General features: G+C 47.5%; 1 protein-coding gene across 5 annotated transcripts in view; it reads right to left on the reverse strand.

Moving 5' to 3' along the window:
- ARAF (A-Raf proto-oncogene, serine/threonine kinase) overlaps nucleotides 1-22,059 on the reverse strand; it is a 207,570-nt gene that overhangs the window by 51,918 nt on the left and 133,593 nt on the right. For all 5 annotated transcript variants that reach the window (XM_085629532.1, XM_085629529.1, XM_085629530.1 and 2 more), the window contains one exon: nucleotides 9,123-9,254. In XM_085629532.1, coding sequence (XP_085485658.1) covers nucleotides 9,123-9,254 — 132 coding nt within the window. The remainder of the gene's footprint in view (nucleotides 1-9,122; nucleotides 9,255-22,059) is intronic.

The raw sequence follows: 22,059 nt of genomic DNA on the forward strand, positions 1-22,059 counted from the left end.
TCAATTAGTGTCCCTTCATTTCCCTGAAAATAACGCTCTATGCCATCGCTTATTTGGGTAGTAAATTCCCAATCATCCAGGGCGAATGTAGGCAGGTTCAAATAGGGATTTTCTGTTTAAGTCTACCACACTTGAGCAGTATCAGGGAGTAGTTATGATCCAATATGGTTTGCCTGAAAGATTCCACATGTGTGCACTGTGAAATTAGGCTGGGGGAGCCAAATATCATGTCTAACCTGGAATGAAGTGCATGCCCCGGTGAGTAATGAGAGTATTCCCTGCCTGTGGAATATAGCAATATTCTGAATTCCCCTAACTGCATGCTGTGCACCCATGCACGCAGCTGGTGCAATATCTTACCTGACTGTGCACCTGCGAGAGGGGACTTGGGTGCGGTCAGGGCTGTGGAGGAGAAGGCTATCTGTCGTTCGATCTGTAACCCCATTGAAGTTTCCGCATGGACCAGCACACTGTGAGCCCGTTCCACAGAGAAAAAGGTTGATCTTTTGCCCTCTTAGCACCGGTTGGGCTAGCCCTTGTTCCTTGTAGAGATCCACACTCTTGCCCTCCACCTGCTCGGGTAATCCCAACACTCAGATGTTGTTGTTGCATCATCTGCCCTCTGTTGCAAAAGTTCCACTTCTTACTGGATCGCCATAATCTGTGTCGTCGATGATGGAGGCTGCAGTGCAGATATTGTTGTCTCTTGTGCGTTCACTTAACCTTTAGTTTATTGTGCTCATGCCGCATGTCCCTCATATCCATGATCAGCATGTCCAATTTTTGCTCCAATGAAATCCTCAGATTTTGCAGAGCGGTGAGAAGTTCCATAAGTTTTGCATTGGTATCTTTTACCACATGCTCTGCACTAAGGGGTGCCCTTGAATTGGCAGCGCGCACCTCAGTTGAGGGGAGGCCTGAAGGGCCTCACGAGCTTTAGAATACTTCCGCCGCACCAATATGGTGCTCCAAGCAACATCCAAGTGCTCAGTAGCCTACCCGCTCAAGCGCCCTCTCTCGTCCCTGCAGATGATGCCGCAGTCAGTGTCTGTCACACAGTGTCCAATACACCAGCCCTGCAAATGTTCTATCCCGTGGCAGATGCTCCCGGCGCAGAAGATTACATGCAGGTGATACACTCTTAGTCTGTCAGTGGCAGGTGTTCCAAGAGGTGGTTAGTGTCCGAAGGTGTACAACCCTCTCCTAACATGATCAACTGTGTCACGTTTGTGTTTCTCAGGTGGAACAGTGGCAGTAGCAGTGCCATCCACGAGTGGAGCGAGAAATCTCCAGATAGGCACCTCCAAGTACTCACTTGTGAGTCTAGTACCACTCAATATTTGCAGCTGTGTTTCGATGTCCTGCCACAGCACGCTTGCCTGTGTATGTCCGCAGGCAAAACAGGAATCCGTGCAGACCTACTAGTCAGTCCTTTTGCACTCACAAGTGGCCTTGGAGAGCCATTCTCATCCAAGTGTCTGGGAGGGAGGATCCTGTTTAGGTCTCCTGCTTTCTTCCACGCCCCAGCTCCTTTGCTACTAGTGGACCTGCCAGGCCCTGAGGGGGTCCCACCACTCCCACAGCACAGTGAATAAAGGGGGAGGAAAGAGTCCAAAGTGAAATTGGTCTGTCATTTGCGCTGCTGCGTAGGCTGTACCATCCAGCGGGAGTGCTCCTCTGCCACCCGTTGCCTCTGTCCAGGCCCCCAAGAGCACTCTTGTAGGCCTCTGGGATCTGCAGACCAGCAGACCTCCCAAGTATGTATCCCCCCCGGGCCTTCGCCAGAAAAAATAGGAGCAGTGTGGGAGGTTAAGTAGGCCCGCCCACTGCTTGTTGTTGGCTGGATGCCGGCTGGAGCTCCTGGCAGTTCTTGGGGCGGGCGATCCCTTGTAGAATTGCAGGAGCAGGCCAACTTCCTCTGAGCCGCCAATGGGGCTCGGCGCAGAATGCGGATGCTGCAGGCCTATTTCGGCCCGCCTCTAGAATGAGGTAGGCCCTACAGCTCTGCCAGTGGGGAATGGGCTAACTCCCCTTACTGCTTTGCAGCCACAGGGAGATCATCTTCAAGTCAGCACCTCTTGCTGCACCATGAGACGGAGCGGGCGCCATCTCGACGGGTCATGTTCGACCCCCCCGTGCCTCCTATGGGACCAGGAATGCACCTCCCGCAGCAAGCCGGTCACTCGAGTACTGGGCGCTCCACGAATGTACCTCCCGCAGCAAAGCCGAACCTCAGTCTCCCAAATCTTCCACTGCTGGGTGTGGTGTGGTGTGGTGTGGTGTGGGTGTGTGTGTGTGTCCCCGTAACAGAAGCGGGGTCGGGGCACCGTCTTGATTTTATCAGGATGTAACAGAACGGAGCTCGCGTTTATGCGACTACTCCTGCTGCCTTCATGGCCACACCCCTCAAAATACACCATCCGTAAGACTAGGTCCTATAATACAGACATTCAAGACTGCTTGAATAGAGGACATAAGAATACATTCTCTTTCTTTGAGCTAGAGTACACCTTTGACATCCATGCACGAATACTGGCTAGGTAGTCCTTCAGATGATGATTGCTGGGCCAAGGAAAGACTTTTTACGTAGAGCAGTTTAATCAGCAAACTGATGAAAGACAAAGTTCCTGTGAGCTTCTGGAACTCCATGGTGCTCCTCACTGACAAAAGGATGGAGGATTGAGAAACACCACAGGCTATGGAGGGGCTCTGATCTGGAAGAAATCACTTTGAAAATGAGGCTCTGATTTTCAGATGGGCTGCAAACCACTGCTGGGCAATGCTGATTCAACATTCTTGACATTAAGTAATAAGTGATGCACAATGATCGATCCTCTAAAAAGAAAAACTGCAGAGAGCCTTAGAGAGTCACATGAACCTATTCTCTGTTTTAATTTACTTTCTTTGGATAGTGATTTGGGTCTAATCTAAGTGGTTAAAGAATGGGGCATATGATGAAGTTCCTAAGGGATCCGAGAATGTTGTTCTGAAAGTGTGTGGCTTCCACCGACAACATAAATTATTACTTCTACAAGTGATGCAAGGAAGGAAGCTGAAACTTCGGTTTGAGAACAAGTTACTTGCCTTCGGTAACGCCTTATCTGGTAAGACTATTTGCCCGCAGACTCTTTTCCTTGAAATTATCCTCAGGGGTTTCTGGAAATAATTTGTGAGCAGTATCCTTGCGCGCCATTAGGTGATAGCTTTTGGATCCATGAGGTGTCATCAGAAGTGATGTGTGTGGTGCCCATATAGGCGCCACTCCAGTGCGCTGACATCAGTTTCTTTTAGTGACTTTCAAAGCCAGAAGAGCGGAGCCACCAAGAACACAGACCACTTGTGTGTGGAACAAGGGCCCTTGAAAAAGTAAAAGTCCTGCACCTAAAAATCTGTTCTTAGAGCTAGGAGGATGGCTGGGTCAGTAAGGACTCTGCAGCTAGATAGTGTCAATACCTAAGGTGTTACCGAAGGTAATTAACTTATTCATCTGATACAGACTTTTAGCTGCAGATTCCTTACCTTAGAACAGATACCCAAGTAACACCTCTCCGGAGGAGAGTATGCAAACACAATTTAGCCCAGAAAGTCCTGCAGGATCGAAAAGGAAAAGTGCCCATCCTGACAAACCTGACTGTCCAGGCAGTAGTGCTGTGTGAACGTGTGCAGTGAAGCCCAAGTTGCTGCCTGGTAGATGTCCAGCACCAGAGCTCTTCCCTGTGCTAGCACAGTGGTGCAGCCTTCGCTCTGGTAGAATAAGGTTGCTTATTAACCAATGCAGAGCAGATCTTAATACAGAGCATGATCTATGTGGAGATTGCTTGCTTCTGCAAGACCTTCCCTTTCTATTCCTGACATACTCCACAAAGAATTGATCATCCACCCAAAATGGTTTTGTGAGGTCAAGGAGGAACGGCAACTCACTTTTTCGGCCCATCCTGAGGAGTCTCACTTCTTCCTTAGAGGAATGAGGCGGAGCGTAAAAGGTAGGCAAAGTGATGGACTGGTGTACGTGGAACAGGGAGACCACCTTCTGCACAAAGGATGCTCGAGTCCGAAGGACCAGCTTGTCTGGGAAGGAAGTCACCAGAAAGGCAGCCTTGATGGTGAGAATTCTAAGGAGACAGGTTTGAAGTGGCTCAAAGAGCGCGCACATCAGAAATGTACTAAGATATGGCCCACTGAGGTGTAATGAAGGGAGCAAGAGGAAACGTGTTGCACTCCTTTAAGAAACCTATTTACAATAGGGGACTTGAAAAGAGAAGGCAGATCTGGCAGCAGCAGGAAAGTAGAGATAGCAGACAAATAACCCTTCAATGTGCCCAATGCAGAGCTCTGCAGGGAAAGGATGAGCAAGAGAACTTGTGAAAGTGGTACAGTTAAGGGGTCAACCTGTTTGCCTGTCCACCATGCCACAAACTTACTCCAACGGCCGGCATACACCGTTTTGATGGAGGGACACTGAGCTGCTAAAAAAACATCAAAGGCTTCGGGCACAAGGTCAAAAGCAGTCAACTGTCGCCGCTCAATCTCCACAAATGAAGGTGGAGCGTTGACAGTTTCGGGTGGAAAACCCTTCCCTGCTGCTCCGATAGGAGATCCTCCAAAATGGGCAGCATGATCAGAGTACTGATGGACATGCTCAACACCTTGGGATATCAGACTCTCCGAGCCCAGTTCGGAGCCACAAGGATCATTCCTGATCTTTTTGAGAATCCTGGCCAGTTGAGACATTAGCGGAAAGGCATAAGGAGGCCCGAGATCCACTCGAGGCAAAATGAGTGAGAGCTGCCTTGAAAATTCAAGAGCGCAGAAATGCTGACATTGTGCGTCCTCTGCATTATTCGACATGTCTAATCTAGGCTCTCCCCATTCTTGGAGGAGTACCTGCACCACCTCCAGGTGGAAACGCCATTCGTGATCCACTAGGTACCTTCGGCTGAGTTTGTCCGCTCTGGTGTTCAGAGAGTCTACCATTGGTGGAACCCCCAGGAAAATGCCCTGACAGTCAGGCCATGTCTAGAGACGCAGGGCCCCTTAACAGAGGGTCCGCCCTGTTTATTGCAGTACTACATAACGGTGGTGTTGTCCATGGACACCTGCACTAGCCTTTCTAGATGGAGGATAGAAAGGCTTTTAATGCCAATCAAATCGCACGGAGCTCCAACAGGTTGAGGTGGAATCCTAATTCTGCTACAGACCAGAGTCCTCTTATCTCCACCTCTCCCAGATGGCTGCCCCAGCCCAGGAGGAATGCATCTATTACTACCGTAAGAACTAGTTGGGGAAGGGAGAGGGGTCTGCTGCTGACCCAATCATGGTCCACCAGCCACCACTGCAGATCTTTTACAGTCCCAAGATTTGGACCATGTCAGATAAATTCCCCTGATGCTGCGCCCACTGGAACATCAGGTCCCACTGCGGAGCCTGCACATACAAATGGGCATGCGTTACTAGCAGAATGCAGGAGGCCTTGAGGCCCAACAGCCTCAGAGTTGGTCTCACTGAAACCCAGGGTAGAGGCTGAAATATCTTGTTCATAGCCTGAATATGCCAGACTTGCTGCCCGGGAGGATATGTTTGAAACAGCACTGTGTCCAGAACAGCTAGGATGAAAGGGAGCATCTGAGAATGGATCAGGTGGGACTTCTGCATATTTATAGTGAACCTCAGCGAGTGCAGGAAATCCATCATAGTATGGAGGTGGGAGACAACGGCTTGGGACGAGCACAGTTTCAACAGCTAATCATCGTGGCTGGAAACCCTGATCTTCGCAGATGAGCTGCAACCACAGCCATCACCTTGGTGAACACCTAAGGAGCACTGGTAAGGCCAAACGGGAGCACGGCAAACAAAGCGCTGGTGATCTACAGTGAACCGCAGGCAATGTCTGTGGGCAGGCAGGACGGAAATGTGGAAGTATGCGCCCTGCAAGTCCAACGCTACCATCCAGTCTTGAGAGGGCGGATTTCTAAGACAGAACAAAGGTCTCTGTCCATTTTGGAAACAAAAGTAACGGAAATAACAACCATGAACTACTTCTGATGCTGGCACCCTCTTTATGACCAAAATAACTGCCACTTCCAGGCAGAGCAAAGAGATTTGATCCTCCGTTAGCCTCTGGTAAGTAGATGGCATCAGTGGAAGGGTAGTCACGAAAGGGAGGGATAAGCTCTTTCGGATAAACTGAAGAACCCAGTGGTTGGATGTTATGGACCTCCAGTGGTGCAGGTGATGGCCACTGGGTGCCCATGACGGACGGTTGGAGGGCAAATTAAAGAGGCTTGGATGCTACAGATTCCTGGGGGGGGGGTGTCAGTGAACTGGCCTCACCTCTGGTTACCTAATCCATGAGGTTTGTGAGTACCGCGTCCTCGGCCACGCAGGGGCTGGAATGCTTGCGTGTTGTGGTGGCTGGGTGGGTAAAAACATGGCTGGAAACCCCTTTCGTAGCTGCAAAAGGCAAACTAGGTTTGGCTAGTGGCCCTGAATGGCCTAAGGACGTGGCCCAACTTCTGCTATCCTTGAAGCGCTCCAGCGCGGAGTCTGCCTTGTCTCCAAAGAAACAGGAGCCATCAACAGGCATATCCATAAGCGAGGCTTGGACATCCCCCAAAAAGCTAGTGGTTCTCAACCAGGTGTGGTGCCTAAGGGCCACCGACGACGAAACCTCTCGGCCTAGCAAGTTGGTCATATCCAGTCAACAACGTAAGGCCAACTTGGCTTGAGTATCTCCCACGAGCCATAGCTTTGGCGAGTATGGGCCAGGGCTCCTCTGAGACCATAGGCAGCACACACGCAACCGACTCCCAGTGAGTGGGAGTATCGGCCCAAAAGCCATGTGGTGTTCACCGACCGCAGTGCCAGGCTGGCGGAAGAAATCATCTTCTTCCCCAAGGTATTCAGCCTCTTGAATTCCTGCGACGATCTATGGCTCAACAACAGATCCCAGGACGTTTCTCTCGACTGGGATCAAGACCCTTGCGGCATCAAGAGGCAAGGAACTTGAGGGACTGTTCCCTGAAGGTCTTAGGGATGCTTGGCACGGCAATCGATGCAGGTCTTGGAGTCATGCTCCCTCTCGAGACACCAGAGGCAGAAGAGGTGTGGGTCAGTCAGTGACATTTGCTAGTGACAGGCGCCACAGGGATTAAAACCATCCTTCCTTGTGCCACACCAGGAGATAAAGTCTCAAAAAAGCCATAGATAAAAGGTCAAAAAGGTTAGTCAAAAAGTGAATGGGGTAGCTTTTCTCTGGATCTGCAGTGACTGGCATGGAATAAAAAGAACCAATGTCAGGACGCCGGGGTGGCGCCTATATCGGTACCGTGCAGGTCATTTCCTGTGCGGTAAATGTCACTTTCTAGACTCTTCCCTCTTTTAAACCTCAACTATCCTTTTCAACCCAATTAACAGACTCACATGTCCAACTCTAAAATTAATTTGGCATTTCCCTATACTAATTCACCACTAATCTTTTTTGGGTTCCGGCGTAGCGTGCTACTCACTGAAAAGCGCTTCGACGCCTTGTCAGGGGTAGTACGCGCTATATAAATACAATTACAATACAATACAATACATGGAGCTGAATGACACCACCCACCGGCGCATAGGGTTACTGCTCACAAAAAATTTCAGAATCCAGTCTGAGGCGTGGGGATTATTCTAAGGTAAAGAATTTGCAGCTAGAAGTCTATCAGATATGCATTTTAAAACATTTATAAAGTAAGATTTTATCTTCGGGTGAACTAAATTAATATAAACTTTTTTGTCATAAACAAAGTTGATGCCTTTATGACTGAATTCCCAAATCATTTTCCAAGAAGTTATTATATATTAACAGTCTAGTGTTCATTTCCAAAATAAATCTTTAGTCACTGGTATAAAGATCCTAGGGTTACTTGCCCCCTCTAGCCAGGTGCTGCTTAGAGGGTCCTTAAATCTAATTAAAGGGGACCCGCGGGATGCTAACTCTGCACTGCTACTGCAGAACAGCACACTTGTGTTTCCCTAACTCTTGATGTATTGCTCGGGTTTGCAAATACCATTTTGGAAAGGGGAAGGTTGCCTCCTCACTTAGAACTAGTAACCTTTCCAGGAGAGTCAGAAACACACATTTGTGTTCTTTCTGCACCTCCTCTTCCTCATTATTTGGTATTAAGGCCTTTTTTTTGTTCTGCCAAACCGAATCTGTAATGTTTCTTGCAGTTCTAGATCTGAGCTGAGGTGGCTCACATCTGCAAAGCTCATACCTATGCCCCTGTGTAAGAGGGAGATTTGAATGGAATAAGCTCCAAGAACTTGAGAGGATTTAGAGTGTGAATTTGGTGCTCCTGACAAATGAAGGATAGTGTGGCATACATTTCTTAAGAGAAAGTCATGCTTATCACACTGATCAGTAATGTGCATCAAGCATCTTAATATTAATAACAGTAGCCCAAATCCATATCAGTACTAAAGAAACTTCCACAAAGAATGCCAATGTCATGCCCAAAGTACAATTGAATGTAGGCTTGATCCACCAAATAGCCTACTGCATATACATATGATGGCACGGAAGGAGACTTTGTACATACAAGACAATTTTAAAATGCATGCATCTAAGCCAGCGCGGTAGGATCAATAGGTCAATGATTACTAGCTCAGTAGGCACAGCTGAGGTTATATGACTAGACGTTAGAGAGAGAGACTATAATGTTAGAGAAGAGAGAAAGATTGTAGGTGGGGAGAGTGGATAAAGTGAAGTAGTGGGGTAACGGGGCAGTGAAGCGGAAGAGACGAGAGAATGAGAAAAACAGCGATGGAAAGTAAAAGAATGATATGCACAGAGCCACTTAAACCATGCTACACTGCGAACCAGTGATTTTCATGTTCCTAAATGCAAACACTGAGATCATTAAGCACTGCAAACTTTTAATTTAGGAGCACAATCTCAGTGCACCGCAACATAGCCTTCATTCAGAGGGATTTAAGAGGGAACTCATGTTTTAGATCATAGTTGCTTGATAGTGTGGTATTGTCAAGGCATTTCAAACTTATTATAATTGGTTCTTATGCATCAAGAATCGCAAGACTGACGATATATTATTGCCACAAGTAGCTCTCTAGCACTCTTCAGCTCCCACCTGGTCTCGGTTGTTAATGCTGGAGTAAGGCAGGGTCCCCGTCATGAGTTCGTAGAGAACCACTCCGTAGGCATAGCAGTCAGATTGAAAGCTGTAAGGATTACTGTCTTGCATCCTTATCACCTCCGGCGCCTGAGGAAGAAAGCAGGAAACTGGCATAATGAAATCAAGAAGGGGGTTTGAAGGAAAAATATGAATCCACAACATACACACAGACATGATTGCATAAAAATTCCTTTCCAATCAAGTAATCTCTTTTCATACCTCATCGCTAACCATAATGTTGGTTTGTACAGACATCTTGCATTGTCATTTTTTCAATAAGGAATACGCAAACAAATGATGGACGGAATGCAGAGCAAATCAAACATTCACCCCAGTCAAGAGATCTGGGTTAAATCCATCATTCTTTTGCTCACCATGCCACCCCAGTTTAGACCCAGCCATAGGCAAATCAGTCTTGACCCTGTGCCTCCTGGGAATAGTCCTGTCCGAACAGCCAAGACAGGTCCTCCCTGGACTGGAAAAAGCATCCTGGGACCGGTTTCGGGGTATTACCCCATATCCGCCAGGCTAGCTTGAATCCAGCGGCACAGTGAGCAAGGGACCCACGTTTGGGCATACCCATCCCAATTTAGGGAAAAGTGTTACGCAAACAAATGATGGACGGAATGCTGAATAAATCATGCATTCACACCAAGTAAGGAGATCTGGCTTAAATCCATTGTTCTTTTGCTCACGATGCCACCCTAGTTTAGATCCAGCCATAGTATGGGGTGCAAACAAACGATAGATTTAGGCCCAGATCTCTGTACTGGGGTGAATATTTGACATTGTTCAACATTCTGTCCATAAATTGCTCAATTTGCATTTTTTTAATAAGGGCATAGAATTTTCCAAGTAATTGTTCTTTACCGCTCTGAGGTCCCAGAAGAGGAAACCTCATTCTCTGCAGGCAAAGGACAGAAATTATCTATTAAAGTTTAATTAATCAACCATTTGTACCCAAATCCAGGTGTGTCCCTGATCCGAGGTGTTCTTGTAAATGCTAATAACAATGTATTAGTGCACTCAATGAGTACATCAACTGAATTGGCTGAGGACAGTTGTTCTATGGTGCGCTACCCTTTCAGACTCTTCTAGTTCAGAAGTCCTGAACATCCAACAAGCACTGCGGACACAATACCATAATGTGTGTCACAAGGTGCTCAGCAAGGGAAGGAACTCTCAGCTAATCCACTTATTCCCAATCATCAATTCTTATATAAAAAATAATCACATTTGCTCCTCCTTATATGTAAATCTTAAAAAATGTTTTTAATGTTGACAATTTTAAATGAACAGAATCCAAACCTTCAGTTAATGCAGCAAGGCATTTTGGTACACCCTTCGTCAGGGGAGAACTATACAGGTGTCATAAAACTGTGAAAAAGAACAATGTGGGTAAACAAATATATGAATCACATAAAAGGTGACAGGAGGAACACTTGCACAGACATGCCAATAGTTTCAAACGGCAAAGAGGGAGATTTTGAAAATAAAATCAGGAGAATTTAGAACTCCCATTGACTAAGATTGTAAAAGAGGCAATTTCAGGAGGGAAACAGCTAATTGAAGCATTTGGGGCTTAAACAAATCAATAGTCTCCCGCCTGAATCAGATCAGTTGGCATATATGCTTGCAGTAAGACTAAATACTGTTAATCGATCGGGTAGGATTCCTACCCATCACTGTGTTACCCACCATGCCAACGTGGTCAGACCAGCAAATCGGTGCTGATCCCGTTCCAATTGGAACAGTCTAGCCTAAACTACCGAGCCATGCTCTCTCTGAAAAGAACACAAGCTATCCAAGACCGGTTTTGACCCAGTCGGGTCTCTTCTGTCCATTGTAGCTTGGTTTCAGTGGCACTGTAAGCAAGGGGGCAATGTCTGGACATAGCCTTGGTCACTTAGGACACTACATCAACTGCACAAAAGGTGATGGGAGGAATGCTTGCTAGAAGCCTAACCACTGACAATTACTCGGGCAGTATTTCAATCCATGGTTCTTTAGTCCACAATGTCACCTTAGCTTAGAACCAGCCATATGGAAATCTGTCCTGGTCCAGGGTCCCAGCCTGAACTGCCAGGCCAGGTCCTCTGTGAATTGAAAAACAAGCATCCCCTAAGACCGGTTTCAAATGACTGAGCATTGTGGGAATTTACCAGATTCAAAACACAGCAACATGCACTGTGAAGTGAGATGTGATCCAAAAAATATGCGGGGGAGGTTTGGTCAAAATTCATGTGCTGAAATATGGTTTGGTACACCCTTCACAAGACATCTCCCCCAAAAAATGCTCTAGCTTCCCTCTACTTTCGTGTTTGAATGGTAAGAACTTATGGGAATGCCACATTTAACTTCTTCAAAGACAGAAGACCTGGGAGTAGAGCGCATCCAGGACCAGTCTTGTAATAGACTAATCAATTAACACTAAAGTGACAAAAAAGTGACATAACCCTTCAATGATGGACAAAGCAACAGTAGGGCGCAGTGAGAGAAACACCATAGTAACTATTCACAAAACTAGAAAGAGCACAGTCTAAAGGTCTCGGTCTCTTTGAACCCAGACAGACAGACAGACAAACACACACACTCTCTCCATTCTCTTTTTTATAGTGTCAAACCTGAAGGTATCAAGGCCCGTTTGGTGGAGCCGATATAAGGATATCGAAACTAAATATCCAGGATCAGAAAGAATTTCAGTCTCCTCTTCAATTGCTTGACATGCATATTTGTCATTAGTAACTGGAGATGTGTATTCCAAGGCTTTGGACCTAAAGCTAGCACAATTTTACAACCCATTATAGGTGATGAGAAGGAGCAAGGACTGGTGCAGTCTCAGTGTTTCTCTAGGAACATGATATATCACTACCTCCGTCCAGTGAACCGGCTGTGAGTGCATAATTCTGCGAATACATACAAGTACTCCAAATATGAACTTAGATTTCATGGCAAGGCAGTGCAGCCTTGAGAGAATTGGTGAAATACAATTACACTTACCAGGTAGCCTATCGACTATTGCGAACTTTAATCAATACAGCCAGACACATGCCACTACAGTAATTAATGTGAGATCGAAACATCAGCATGCAATCTGATCTTGCTTTTCAATATATGGTTGTAAGTTGACCAGACCTGAAATGCCGTATTTTTCATCTTTTTTTTCCCCCAATCAATCAATCATCGCATTTGTAAAGCGCACTACATACCCGTGAGGGTCTCAAGGTGCTGGGGGGAGGGGAATGCTGCTACTGTTCGAATAGGCAGGTGTTGAGAAGTCTTCTGAAGGTCAGCAGGTCTTGGGTCTGCCGTAAGTGGATGGGGACGGTGTTCCAGGTCTTTGCGGCGAGGGGGGAGAATGATCTGTCACCGGAGGTTGCTTTTCGGATGCGGGGGACTGTGGCGAGGGCGGCAGAGCGTAGCTGGTAGGGTGGGGTGTAGAAGTGGAGTCGTCCGATGAGGTACGCTGGTCCGGTGTTGTGGAGTGCCTTGTGTACGTGGGTGAGGAGCTTGAAGGTTATCCTCTTGCTGACGGGGAGCCAGTGCAGGTCTTTCAGGTGGGGTGTGATGTGGCTGCGGCGACGGATGTCAAGGATCAGGCGTGCAGAGGCGTTCTGGATGCGTTGAAGCCTTTTCAGGAGTTTTGCCGAGGCTCCAGCGTAGAGTGCATTTCCGTAGTCTAACCTGCTGCTGACGAGGGCCTGGGTGACCGTTCTTCTTGTTTCGGTGGGGATCCACTTGTAGATCTTGCGGAGCATGTGGAGGGTGTTGAAGCAGGAGGAAGAGACGGCGTTGATCTGTTCATAGTGAGGGTGGAGTCGAGGATGATCCTTAGGTTGCGTGCGTGGTCGGTTGGTGTGGGAGCTGTTCCCAGTGCGGTCGGCCACCAGGAGTCGTCCCAGGCCGAAGGGGTGGATCCGAGGATGAGGACCTCCGTCTTGTCCAAGTTCAGCTTCAGTCGGCTGTTCCTCATCCATTCGACGATGGCCTTCGTTCCTTCATGGAGGTTGGTTTTGGTGGTGCGGGGGTCCTTGGTGAGGGAGAGGATCAGTTGGGTGTCATCGGCGTAGGAGATGATGTTGAGGTCGTGTAGTTGGGCGACGTGGGCGAGCAGTGCCATGTAGATGTTGAACAGCGTTGGGCTGAGGGATGAGCCCTGGGGTACGCCGCAGATGATCTTGGTGGCTTCGGAGTGGAGGGGGCGGGGAGGCAGACGCTCTGTGTTCTGCCGGAGAGGAAGGAGGTGGTCCAGTTCAGGGCCTTTTCTTGGATCCCGGCGTCGTAGATGCGGGTTCGTAGTGTGCAGTGTCAGACTGTGTTGAAGGCGGCTGACAGGTCCAGGAGGATGAGGGCTGCGGTTTCTCCGTTGTCTAGTAGGGTCCTGATGTCATCGGTGGCGGCAATGAGGGCAGTTTCGGTGCTGTGGTTGCTGCGGAACCCGGACTGGGACGGGTCCAGGATGTTGTTCTCCTCGAGGTAGCGGGTCAGTTGTTTGTTGACGGTCTTCTCGATGACCTTCGCCGGGAACGGGAGCAGGGAGATGGGCCGGAAGTTCTTGAGGTCCTTGGGGTCCGCCTTGGTTTTCTTGAGTAAGGCGTTGATCTCGGCTTGCTTCCAGCTCTCCGGGAAGGTTGCTGTCTCGAAGGAGATGTTGATGGCTTTCCGGAGATGCGGTGTGGTCAAGGGTCTGACAGTGATCCGGAGTGGATAGTGTTCATGATCTTGATGGTGTCGTCGTCGTTGATGTTAGTCCAGGAGAGCAGGCGGTTGGTGCGGGTGGTGGTAGTGGGGCGGGTGTCTCCGTGGTGCTCGGGGCGGTTGTGGCATTGAAGCTGTCGTGGATGTCTGCGATCTTGCGATGGAAGAAGGTGGCAAGCGAGTCACACAGGTCTTGCGAAGGTGGGATGTCAGTGGTGTTGGAGCTGGGGTTGGAGAGTTCCTTCACAATGTTGAAGAGCTCTTTGCTGTTGTGTGCATTGTTGTCTAGGCGGTCTTTGAAGGAAGCTCTTTTGGCGGATCTGATGAGGTGATGGGGTCTGCGGGTGGCGTTGTTGTGGGCTGCGTAGCTGTCCGGTGTTCGTTCACGGAGCCAATTCTTCTCTAGCTTGCGGCAGGTTTGCTTGGAGGTCTTCAGTGAACCAGCTGGCATTCTCGCTGGTGTGGGTTTTGGAGGGTTTCTTGAGCGGGGCAAGAGTGTTGGCGCAGTCGTCGATTCACTGTCTGAGGTTGTGGGCGACGGTGTCTGGGTCGGTGGGGTCGGCAGGTGGGCTCTGGGCGAGGGTGGTGGTTAGCTGGTCTTCAGTGACTTTGCTCCAGCAGCGGCGGGGCATCTGTTGGGTGCGGTGGTGCGTGGTGGGTTTCCGGAAGGTGAAGTGGATGCAGCGATGGTCGGTCCAGTGGAGTTCGGTGGTGTGGCTGAAGGTGACGTGGGAGCTTGCGGAGAAGATGGGGCCAAGCGTGTGGCCGGCGGAATGGGTAGGTGTTGTGACGAGTTGTCTGAGTCCGAGGTTGGCGATCAGGGTGGTGGAGTTGACGTCGTTGTTGTTCTCGAGGTACAAGTTCAGGTTCCCGAGGAGGACGTAGTCAGTGGAGGCGAGGGCATGAGTGCCGACGCAGTCGGCGATGGAGTCGCTGAACTGTGGTCAGGGTCCAGGGGGTCTGTAGACGAGGGTTCCTCTGAGGGTGGTGTTGGGGTCGGTGTGGATCTGGAAGTGCAGGTGCTCGGCGGTGCTGAGGGAGTCGGTGTTGGTCGAGACTCAGTGTTCCTGTGGACGATGGCGATTCCTCCTCCTATTCCGTTGGTGCGGTCCCTGTGGGTGATATTGTAGCCGTCCGGGATGGCTATGGCGATGTCGGGTGCCGAGGAGGGGTTCATCCAGGTCTGTGTCAGGAAGGCGACTCCTGGGGAGGTTGAGACGAGCAGGTCCCAGAGTTCAACGGCGTGTTTGCGGGCGGAGCGGGTGTTGAGCAGGATGCATCTGAGGTAGTTGGCTTCTTTGGTGGGTTGTTTGGCGGGTCGGATGTTGGTGCAGCTGCAGTTCGAGCAGGAGAAGGGCCGCAGAGTTTTATATAGCGCAAACTTGACCCGAATCGGGTATCAGAGCTCTTTACATAGCACCAGTTGCATTACATGAGGACACTTTTTTTTGTTTTTGTTAGTCATGGGGAGTTTAAGTGATTTGCCCAGAATCACAGGATGTTCAGTGTCATTGCCGAGACTCGAAACCAGTTTCCCAGAATCGAGGTCGACCGCTCTAGCCGTTAGGCCACCTTATCTTCTTAACAGTTTGGATTTTTGAGCCCAAGACTTGATGGGAGAGTAGCCTTGGTCCAGCTTTTTAACCAAGTGGGACAAACTCCTCAGCATCAGCTGCATCTTACTGGCATTTAAGGGCAAGTAGTTTACTTCTATCCATATCTAGCGCACTTTCATGCTTTCCACTCTTTCTCAATTGCTCACTATACTTGTATAACACATTCTTCAGAGTACACTCTAGTGTCTAGAAAAACAGAGCATTTTACTTCTCCCTTATCCTTTCCAGGAGCCTGTTTTGTGTTGTTCTCCTCTAAGTGGCCTCAAGAAAGCCCTCTCTTTAGACTGCTTCTGATAGGAACAATACCGGTTCTACATACAGAAGAGGGCCACAGGACAAAAACTGATTTGCAAAGACTAAACTGCTCTTGTATTTGCTATGACATGCTCTCTCGTTAAATATAGTCGATTGCCCGGTGGTCTCTCTGCAAAAATGATGTGCAAACTTAACTGCGCAAAATGGGTGGCTGCAACGTTCTTTATCTCAAAAAAATCAGACATTATTTGTGCTTTGGCTGCCAATTACAGAAAGGGTTGTCATCAGAACTCTGCCTAATCCATTGACCCCACTTTGGATAAGATATCTCAGGGGGACTTCTGAAAACCATCTCACTCTGCTGCTGCTAGATACAAACAGTTTATGGGATCATCTCTTCACTTTCAAAGCTCCTCCCTTTAAAACACTCTTCCTCTTTGTCTTGAGGTGGACTTCAGAAAATTCTGGAAATGCCTAAAAACACACCTCTTTCGGCAAGCTTTTGGCTCACCATAACTACAATTATGTTATTTGCTAATTCGAACGGTCTGCTATTTCCTCCGTTCTTGTTCCATCAGTGCTCCGAAGCATTCTATGGTGACATAGCGCTTAGAAAGAACAATAAGTAAATAAATAAATAAATAAACACAGTATACACTGCTAGTGGTGATATGCTGTGTCTATATGTTTGCAAGGCCTGACTGGGCTTGGATACTTCTTATCACTCATAGCGTTTTCTTGATCAGTTGGTCTTTAGCCCATATAGTCACTCATGACCACCTTGGCATTAAGAACAAATTTTATTTCAGACATTGTCAAATTATTACAAGAGAATAATAAATTGCTCTTGTTACAGATCGATGGGCTGAACTAGGTGACTAGGATTGTCCCCAACGTTCCTGAATTTGTTTAATGTTGTCCGATGGCTTTTCAGAAATGCCTCTCACCTTGCAGGTGAGGCATCCCTTATACACAAGTTATGTCTGAAAGTGCACTCCTATCAGAGAAGTGAATGCGGCTGAGACTGTCAGTGATAATCTAAGATCACATGAACAGAGGAGGAAAGTTTGTTATGAGACATGAGTAGGACAAAGAAGAGTAGATATTGTAAAAGACATCGGTGGAAACGCGACGCTGAAGGTTCATCACAGTATTTCTTGAATGGCTACTTCTAACCAAAAAGTCCCAACCTTGTAAACAGATATGAAAGCGGTACCTCCCAAGGTGGTGGGTCTATGGAATGGCTCAGACTAAAGTCCTGCAGGACCGAGTGAGCAAAATGCCCATGTATGCAGACCGAGCTGTCGCTCAGTATTGCATAGTAAAAGCTCACATAGCCGCCTGACAGAAATCCAGTACAGGCACTTCCCGTGTTGCCCGACTTTACTCCAGAGAAAATCAAAAAGAGAAGATTGACAACCTGAGGTTCTTTGGTACAATCAATATAAAAGCGGAGTGCTCTCTTGCGATCCAAACGTTGGAGGCTCTCTTTCTTCTTTCCAGGAATAAGGTGGAGCACAGATGTTGGAAGAGTAATAGCTTGTACAACATGAAAAGTCATCACCACCTTTGGCAATAATGCCGCTCGAGTCCTATGCACCAGTTTGTCCACAAAAAAGATGGTATAAGGAAGCTGGGACTGAGAGGGCCAAAAATTCTAAGAGCACACTTTAAGGAGATTTTGCAGATGGTGCTGGAGGGGCAGAAGATTGAGAGGAATATTGCCCCAGGCGACCAGGCCATTGTCTGCCAGAAACGAAAGGGCTGGGATACCTGTTGAGCGGGCAGTGGGTGCGCGCTTTCTTCATTCGCCAGGCCCTCAGGAAAATCCGCTAAAAGGATGAAATTGCAGCGGGGACTGCCGGCTTGGAACAGAGAATATGTTGTGGCTCGACTTTCTTTAACTCGTTCTCGGGCAGACACTTGATTTCACCAAACAGGCAAAACCCATCAAAAGGAATATCCAATAAAGATGAATGGATGTCCCGGAGAAGCCTGTGGACTTCATCCATGCATGACGTCGAAGCACCACGCATGCTCCGATAGCCATCCCTACACCATTTGTGGTGTTCGGGCCTGAGCGGATGATAAATTTGGCCACATTCCGACCATCTGGAATGGTCTAAGCTAAGGAAGCCTGTAAATCTGCTGGGACTGCAGGTAAGATCTCAAAATGTCCCAAAGTGCATGGGTATAACATTTAAGCAGAGAGAGAGAGAGAGAGGAGGAGGAGTGAGAGAGCGAGAGTGTGTGTGTGTGTGTATCTGTCCAGTATCATGTCTGAGTCCAATGAGTTCAACTTAGGTTGCAGCATATCAAGTTCTGGACGTGGCCATCGCTGAGGTCAAGCAGAAGTGGGCTTGGTGTCAGACATCACAATAGGCTGTGTGTTACCCTCCGTTGCCGGAGGCATCTGAGTTGTGGTAACAATCCTGACGCAGAAATTGAAGAGGGCTCAAAAATATTATGGATCATTACGAGTCTGACACCACCAACTGAATCTATCCAGGGAGGACTTAGTTATCTCAAAGAACTTCTAAGCACTCACCATCATGCAAGTCATTCATTCTATAGATGCCTGCTTCAACCCATTTTGTCCAGATGCCATGTGTTTTACTAAGTTTATTCTTGTTAACAGGTAAAGCATACTTCTGAAACCCAGACATGGCAGAAAAATGAAATTAACAATAACCAGCTCAGAAATGCACTACTGGGTAGTTATGACTAATGTAGAAAGCATTTACCTAAAATTTGAGTTTATTACCAGGACAGAGTCAGACTCTTAGGTAAACATGTGTCTGAGCCTGAAACGTTCTGGCCAACAGGACAGTTTGAGATTGGTTAGATAGGGCTGCACAATTAGATGTTTCAAGGAATAACGTCCCTGAAAGTGCAAGAATACAATCAACTGCTTTAACTAGTTGGTTACCCAGTAATAATTGGTGCAAAATGCTATAAAGTTGGTCTTGGCTTTTGAAATGCAAGTAACCAGGGGCGTAACACAAGCCCCCACAGCCCCCGCAGTGCGGGGGGGCCCCGAGCTGCAGGGGGCCCCTCAGCACACAATACTTAGGTTTGAGAGCTCCGGATTAAATCCGGAGCGAGCGGGCCCCCTGAACTGCTCATATAGAAGCATTGCACTCACTGTTCATTCAGGGCTGCAGTCACGGGGGAGGGGAGCCTACAGTGGCCAGGACCCTCTTAATGTGGTTGTGGCCCCCTGAAACAGGTTAAGTTTTCCATTATTTGAAAAACAGGACTTGGGCTGGCTCCCCTGACACCCCCTCCCTCCCCCCATAAGTTATCTAAACACGCAATTACAGTGTTGAAGCGGGCTTTGTGTTTCGCTTTTCCGGATTCCTTGAGCTGGTTCGACTACGCATGCCTAACGTGTGTGCTTGCGCTGGGAAAGTGAAAGCATTGTGCACACCCCTCTTGAGTGCCTCAGTGAATGTGGAGAGCTGGCATACCGGCATGTGGAGAAGACGTAGTGTTCTACTGTGTATCTTGTGCTTGAATTACAAGCACAGGTTGGCCCAGTGAATGATGATTATTAGAACGAACGCCCCAAATGCAGAGCACTGCCTCAGCAACCAAGTTTTGGACAAAGAACGAGACAGTGAGTTAGTTTCTTTTTATTGTTAAAAAGGTTAAGCAGAGCTCGCTGTGGAATGGGATAAGGGGCCTGCAAGTAAGGGAAGATTTCCTCTGCTCAGTGGGCCAGCAGGTCCTTTCTTCTGCAGACGTGTTTGTGTAATGTAGTTTGTAATCACTTTGCCATTTTTTAGAACTTTAGATTTTTCCTGTTTCATGATAGAAATTGTGTGTTCCCTTGTTTGGGCGATATATTGTTGGTAATTTTTAGTATTTAGTGTGTATCCTTGACTTGGGATGGTGGCACTTTGTTTGTGTGGCCGGAGTACATTTGGGTGCTGGATGAAACCTGCAAACTGATAGTAGAGCACCAGCCATGCAGTTACTAAAATTAAAAGCTTGTCTATCAGGTCAAAATTATTTTGTTTGAAGAAAGTGATCAGCTTACCTTTTGGAGAATTCTGATTATTATCTTAAAATTATAAACATGTATTAGCAAAATTCCTGATTTTTTTAGGAATTGTAAACCTGATGTTTTGTCACAAAATGAATACGTGTCTGTGTGCACACACAAACACACAGAAACACATATTTGTGAAATAATCAACAGTGCTGTCTGCAGCTCTGCTTTCTTTTGCTTGACATTGACAAATTTGTGTATTTTGTAATTTCCTTACTATGCATTTTCAAATGAGAATTCCAGTTATAACATGTGACTTGGAATCTATCTACAAGGAGCAGGAAGGCAAAGTGTCAGTCAGGAAGTAGGAATGCACAAGGGAAGAATGTTGCCAAGTGAAAATCCATTTACTGAACTGTCTGTATTATGTTTTGCATTTTAAATCTTAGAGTAATTGTGCTGAAAAAACACCACTTCATCAACAATTCCTTAAAATATTTTGGAGTGGGTGAAGCCGGAATATCACTTGGGTGGGTCAGCCTTCTATGGCACACTAGGAAAGTAGTGGACTATTATAGGAGTCCACTATCAGAACCCGTTTTGTTTTTCCATGTATTTGAGAATAATGTTGTGAAAACTCCATTTGGACTAATGTTTTCTAACCTTTCTGCGTGGGACAACATCTTCATGTACTCCAGTGGAAGTTAGCCTTGCTTGCTTGCCCAGTCAGTCCAATTCAGGGTTGATATTTACTTCCAAACACTTTAAAAAAAATCACCAGCCAACACTGATTAGAAGTGATCCCCCAAATACTCTGGATGGCATTGGATTCACTTGCTCTGTGCAGTGTACGGCTGGTATAAGACATTTTACTGGGGATGGTTTTAATTCCTAGTCTGGCCCTGCCTTCAGATGCTAGGGACTGCCGAGTGGCCAGGTCATGGTGCGATGGTATGCTTGTCAAGTCAGCTAGGGGTGCAGGTAGGCAGGAAGCTTCCTTTAGACAGGAAAGAAAACGGACCAGAGTGAGAGGTGGAAGCTGAGTGCAAAGCAAGTGCCAGCCTAGACATGCACCAACTCACCTCTACAGACAGGGTTATCATCTATAATCAGTAGAGAGGCTGCCCATGCTCCATGCCCATGCCCAAGATGGAGCTGTGCACATAAATTTGCTGTTTGGGCGTCATCAGCTTACTTTCTTCCCCTGCAGCCACTGCAATGTGTTGCGCAGTGCAGGATGGTGATGCTGCAGCAAATGCAGTAAGCTTTCAGTGCAACTGATGCACCATGCACTACCACCTACCAGTGTCTTCTGACTCAATCTTGAAGCTTGTTTAAGCCAGTGTCATCCACCTGCAGAGATGCAAGTGTTACCCACGTGTGGGTCCACATGCTGACAGCTATCATCATCCCTGACCAGAGTGTCTTTGCTCTGCACCGTTATTACACCATGTGCAGCCAACAGTGACAGACACAGGTTTACCCTCTCTGCTTCTCAGCCATGCAGGTCAACAGCATAGCAGGAGCTACCCAAGGGCCTATAGTCAAACAACTCACAAAGCCTGACCACCACCGCCTAACGAAGGGGCCGCTGTAACCCAAGGCTGCCCTTCCTGCATGCAGTTGAGTTCATACATCTGAGACATGAGTTGGAATGACTGTTACTCTCCAGTACATGCAAGGAGGACTGGATACCACCATGTAATAAGAGATGTGACCCAGTAACTGCTGCCCACAGCCAGACTAGTTAAAGCTGCGAGTAAATACCGGTGAAGTAATTCCTCACTATTTTCCTACTACATTTGGCCTCTTTTTGGTTCTCATAATCCAGCTATGGTCTGCTTTATTCCCTATCCCTTTCCTGATGCTACATTGGATTTAACCTACCACTAAGTTTTTCAAGCTAGCCAATTAACATGATTCTGCGGTTTGTGTGTGTTACGAAGAACTGCATTCTTGAAATGATAGACCCTTTAAAGACATCGAGTGCTAGGCAGTGCCTAATTTATGCAGTGACATACAGCACTCATTTTAGGGCAGTGGGGCTTATATTTCATTACAAGAATTTAACCAAGAAGAAATAAGAAGGTCGAAAAAGAGCATAGACCTGCATGAGAAAGATTGGCAACACTGCCAAAGGGACAGGCCAGGAATAAACAAGGACCTCTAAGAGTGAGACGGAGAAAAGATGGATGATGTGGTGGAAGAATGAAGCATTAGGTGGAATCAACATGAAGCATCATTGGTATTTAGCATTCAGCAGCACTGGCTGTAGGCTCCAAGGAAACAGTCTGTTCACTGCACTTATTTCGTTATAAATTAAACACTT

The sequence above is a fragment of the Triturus cristatus genome, chromosome 10, assembly GCF_964204655.1.
Source record: "Triturus cristatus chromosome 10, aTriCri1.1, whole genome shotgun sequence".
Lineage (NCBI taxonomy): Eukaryota > Metazoa > Chordata > Amphibia > Caudata > Salamandridae > Triturus > Triturus cristatus.